A 5,284-nucleotide genomic window follows, 5' to 3' on the forward strand; every position below is an offset into this window, starting at 1 on the left:
GGCAGAAATCTTTAATAAATAAATAAAAACTAGAGAGGTTAAAAAAAAAATGTGCGCCACCACTCCTGACTCTCCCTCCTCCATAAGCATTGCTCCCACTGCCCATTATAAGGGAGGAGATGGCAGAAACTCCCTGTGGCCAGATGGCACCGCTGCTTGCCTCAGAGGGCTCCTCCGCCCATGCACGAAACCCAGACACAGTCAAGAAAATACCCAGATGTCTAAATTCAATGCCTTTATTTTTATTTGATGATGTACAGACAAGATTAACACACCAAGCAACTCCAGGAACTTTTACTCATGCTGAGAAGCAAGACTTAGCCCTCTCTCTGGGGCCTCGCCTCAGCACAGTAGCCCTGTTCTTTAGAGCTACAGGACACCAACACCTGTGCAGCCGCCTGCCCCAGCTGAAATGGAAGCCTTGTGTTGTCCCAGTTGGGGACAGAACTTTAAAAACACATCTCAGAAGATGCCACCATGCCTGGTTCTGGGCGAGTCCTTGTCAAACCACGTACAGACAACACTAGCCCTCACCCTCACATGGGGCAGAGTGTCTTTACTTTTCAGAGTTGCAAATCTTAAATTAACAATACAAGGACTCCATCAGAACACCAAACACCCCCTAGATGGAGACTAAATTCGAGCAAACATAAACCCGGATACGATTATTAGAATCCTAAGGATAGGCAGCAGAAAATCACCCTACACCTCTATCCTAGCACAGCTCGGGACTCCCTGCGAGGGGTAGGAAGGAAGAAGGAGAAACAGCATGCTTTGTACAACTCGACAATACTGTGGGGGTCCCCAGGACCGCTGGCCTCCACGGCACCTCTATTTCCCAGAGAGCTGCTCATACAGCTTGGGCACGTAGTCGTCCCACTCCGCCTGGTAACATGTGCCTGCCACGGGGGCTCCCAGGTGATACTTCTTGCGGAAGGCCGCCACCTTGAACTTGCCGCGATGATCTCCTGACCTGTTGCTGAGGATGGGTTCGTCACAGTTCAGTGGCTTGTCCTGTTCGTACACCAGCCAGACGTAGCGGTGGAGGCCTGCAGGAGAGGCAAGCAGTAAGTTTGGGGTGGGGATGCACGGCAGTTGGGAATGCTCTTGCCTAACATACACACATCCCCGGCTTGGTTCTCTACAGAGTACAACATAAACAGAGTAGAACAGTGGCCACTTGATCAGGATTTGTGTTCAGGACCATCCCCAAGTACTCCGAAAGTTCAAGGCTGGCATGGGCTGCAGGAAACTATGTCTAAATCCTATGGTTTTAATCACTTTTTGAAAAACTATTTATGTGTATGAGGATGATAACAACAGAAGTGGCCATCATCCAGAGTACTGGACAAAGAAGCCACAGTATGCCACCTGTCGCAAAAGCATCAATGACCTGCCAGGGTCTGCAAGGACTACACAGACTCACAAGAGCTTCGCACGAGCTGATCAGTGTAGAACGTCCACTTTGGAGAACTCCAGGGAACTCGTAGACCTGGGACGTCGACCCAAGAGTGATGGAGCCCAGCCAAGAACAGCCAGAAGGCACGCAGAGGCTCTGCTCACAGCACCCACATCCTGGCCTCAGCCCAAGTGCCCAGCAAGAGGAAGGCTGAGCCACGAGGCACGCGGGCACAGGGAATACTAATTACTGAAAGGAAATGAACTGGAAACCAGAAACAGAGTGACTCTCACATCAAGGCCACTTGTCCTGCATGCTCTGCCCATGAGAAGTGTGGTGACCAAAACAACTCATGGAGGCAGATGGCAGAAAATCCTGGGAGCCGCAGGAACAAGGCCACCGCTAAGAACACTGGGGTGACAGGAAGAGCACCCATCTTCCTGGAGTGTCCAGATGTGTGTGCCTCAATTCCACTGCCCGAAATTTCACAATCCATCAGTTTATTCTGCAAGCTAAACTTCAAACCTCCCCCCTCTCCCAGAGCTGCTGGGGTTTCTAGTCTTCAAAACAGAGCACAGCTCTTACCCGAGAGACTCGCTTTACTCCCAGCGTCTCCCGTCTATAATTAAATCACCTGCTTTTGTTGGTGCCCTGGAGAACCTTAAGAGTCCCCAGGAAATCCGCTTCTTTACTCTCCTGTTAGGAACATGCGGGAGGCCTTTAAGCCACCTAGAGGCTGCTGGGCCAGCGGCCACACTGTGAGCCATGAGCAGTGGTCCTTGTCCTTACTGGGTACTCATTATTCCAGTCAGTTCTGAGGGCAGAACAATGCACAAACGTTCACATTCTGCCACGCATCAGCCATCATCACCGTGGCCTCGTTCCAGCGAATGGGAACACCGTGTAACAGGCGACAGGCAGTAACCATGTCTCCCACCAGTTCCAGGGGTGTTTGTGCGAGTTAGGGAACTTCAATATCAGAGATGAATCTCACTGACTCACGCTATCTGTGTAAACACACAAGTATGTGTCCAATGTGGGTCACTACAGTGTGCATGCATGTGCATGCATGGGTGTCATCAATGTGGCTCGCTACAGTCTTCCAAGCCTTTTCAAGGTACCCAACCACATTTGGGGAAGAAGAAAGGGAGAGTTATAAAGAAGTCTTTGGGCATTTATTTGAAAACAGTGATCACTTCCTGTTTAGAGAATCAGAAACTCCCAAGATCAGACAAAGCAGAGCTTAGACAGAGACCAGAGGGGCTCAACTTTGTTTGCCCCACATCTGGCCCCCCGAACCCCACTCCGAGCTTCCACAGCACTGCCTGCTCTCGGTGCCCCTGCCTGCTGGAGGCGGTTGCCAGCCCAATGACAGAGAGCTTGCCTAAAGTGTCTGAGGGCCCTGCCTTTGGTTTCTCAGGACCACCAAAAATCACATTCTGATGCAGCTCTCTAGAGTCTAGGCTCCACAGAGGGCACACCCAGTCAGAACCCCACAAGCCACAGACTGGAGACAGCACTGAAAAGGACTGGCCCAAAGGGGAAAGCAAGCAGACTTGTGTCTCCCTCAGGGAGAGGCTTGGAAATAAACTGGGCCAGCGGCCGCCCGACAGAGTCCCCCCATCCCCTGAAGCAGCCTTGACTGACCTGTGCCACTGGGAGGCCCAGAGCCCACGTAATCAGAGAGGACCTTGCCGCTGCTGATGTCATTGCCCTTCATGTTGACCACCAGAAAATGGTGCCACTCCCTGGAGAGAGAGAACAAGGGACTCTGAGCGCCAGGTGACAGGTGTGCACCAAGCACCTGCTCCACGCTGAGCCGCGAAGGCAGGTGATACAGTCGGAAAGCATACACGAGCGAGAGAGCTGGACACCAAGAGAAGCCCATCTATGAAGCTGGCGATCTGGCTCAGTTGGGCTTCCTAACCAGCACTACAAACCATGCTGTAATCCCAGCCGGTCTATGTGTTCCTGTCTAACAAGGGACTTCTGCCAAACACGTCACACCCAGATGCCTGCCTCTCACCATCTTTTCCTCAACTTGCCTGAATTTGGGGTCCTTCCTGCTGGGAGCATCCGGGTCGGTGAGGACCAGGGTGTAGAGTTTCCCTGGGTCAAGGCCATCCCACGAAATGCTGCTGGGCCTATTCTGAACCTGTACGAAGGAATCAGTTTGAGGTTAAAAATTCAAAAATGCTCTCAAGCTCAGTATTTACAGCCTTATACCCCTAAAAGGTAAACCATGAGGACTAGTTTTTTACTGTCTTCTTTTACTAAGGATACATATTAAAATAGATGTATTTTAATCTATTGGAAGTTCCCAAGGATAGCCTCTACTAAAAGCCCGAATCTTGGGGCTGCAGAGACAGCTCAACCATCAAGAACTCTTGCAAAGGACAGACATTCCCAGCACCCACGTGGGGATGGGGGTGCAACAACAGATTAATGGAAGTTCCTGAGTATGACCTCGATTAAAAGCCTGGACCTTGGGGCTGGAAGAGACAGTTCAGTCATTTAGAACTTGCAAAGGACCACACTCCCAGCACCCGTGGGGGGTGGCGGAGGATGGTCCTTAACTGCCTGCAACTCCAACTTCAGGGGACCTGATGCCTCTTCCGGCCTCTCACTCACATATACATAAATAAAAATAAAACAAATCTTAAAAAGCCGGGGGGGGGGGGGGACTGATGTGGCACATGCCTTTAATGCCCAGCACTTGGGAGGCAGAATCAGGCGGATCTCCTTTGAGTTCGAGGACAGCTTGGTCAAGTAGTGAGTTCCATTCCAGGCCAGCCAGTGAGATCCTCCCTCCCTCCCTCCCTCCCTCCCTCCCTCCCTCCCTCCCTCCCTCTCTCTCGCACATGCACGCACGCACACACGCATGAACACACCAGCCTTAGCAACACTATCCCCACGTTATTAACCGTGGCACTAGGTCCTCCTCCACATTATTGGGGTCCTGAGACACCATGTCTTTGAATACAGTAGCCAGCTGATGTGTAATCTGCCTTCACTGAACAAGTTCAAGAGCTCAGAAAATGACAGCTCCCAAGGACACGTACAAAGTTTGGGACAATGGAGACCGGCCAGGCCTCCCAATGAAACTTCCAAGTCACCATCCCGAACCCTGGGCTCTAAATACACAAAGGGAAGGGTTAAACCTACTTTCTCTGAGCTTGGAGCCGCTGCTGGGCTTCAGCATCCCACCTCCACCCCCAACAGCAAAACAGGCAATGGGAAGGCGCTGGCCCTGGAGCCCTGCACAGTGCAGGCCGCTCGCTGGGGTGGGGTGGCTCCAAGTTCTGGATCGTTAACAAAGGTTACATAAGGTGCCTCCAGCTATCGGGTGGGACTCCTGTCGCATAGTTGGGGCTACAGAGGTTGAGCCCGGAGGACCCGGGTGCGAGGCCTGCTCCGTCCAGCTGCTCCCGGGACTCCCCCTCCCCAGGCCTGCGCGTACCTGGGTGGGCGTCAGCACTTTGCCCAGCTCGTCCACCTCCACCCCGGCGTAGGCGACCCGCAGCGCGTGCTGAGGGCGCTCGTCCACCTCCTGCAGGCTCAGCGGCCCGGACCACTGGCTGATGTCGGCGGGCATGGCGACAACGAGGACGAAGACTCACGCGCTAAGTCCCGAGTGCCGCGAACGCAGAGCGCTTGCGCAATTAGTCTCCGCCACTCGACCAATCGTAAGCCAGGCCGCGACTCTCGCCCTCTGATTGGCTGATCCGAAACTGGGCGGTCCAAGGACCCAGGTATTTGCGAACCCTCCCCCTCCGGAGCCTGCCGGGCTGTGCGTTCAACACTGCGGTTTAAATAGTTTTTGCGGCTTCTCCTTTCACTTGAAGGCTTTTAGCCCCATTTCGCAATTTCCAGTGATAAGGTCTT

At 52.9% G+C, this 5,284-nt stretch overlaps 1 protein-coding gene across 3 annotated transcripts; it reads right to left on the reverse strand.

Moving 5' to 3' along the window:
* Positions 1 to 226: 226 nt before the first annotated feature.
* On the reverse strand, positions 227 to 5,049 carry Pebp1 (phosphatidylethanolamine binding protein 1). 3 transcript variants are annotated; one of them, XM_057766177.1, is made up of 5 exons: positions 4,860 to 5,049; positions 3,445 to 3,554; positions 3,047 to 3,147; positions 1,427 to 1,492; positions 227 to 1,049 (listed from the first exon to the last, which is right to left on the reverse strand). In XM_057766177.1, exons 1-5 carry the CDS (start codon positions 4,992 to 4,994, stop codon positions 832 to 834), a joined length of 630 nt encoding a protein of 209 aa, XP_057622160.1. In that variant the 5' UTR covers positions 4,995 to 5,049; the 3' UTR covers positions 227 to 831. The 3 variants fall into 3 exon arrangements, with proteins under 3 accessions (XP_057622160.1, XP_057622159.1, XP_057622161.1); XM_057766176.1 differs by having other exon boundaries at positions 3,047 to 3,143; positions 3,441 to 3,554; XM_057766178.1 differs by lacking the exon at positions 1,427 to 1,492 and having other exon boundaries at positions 3,047 to 3,143; positions 3,441 to 3,554.
* Positions 5,050 to 5,284: the final 235 nt, after the last annotated feature.

Source organism: Chionomys nivalis, chromosome 3, assembly GCF_950005125.1.
Source record: "Chionomys nivalis chromosome 3, mChiNiv1.1, whole genome shotgun sequence".
Classification (NCBI taxonomy): Eukaryota; Metazoa; Chordata; class Mammalia; order Rodentia; family Cricetidae; genus Chionomys; species Chionomys nivalis.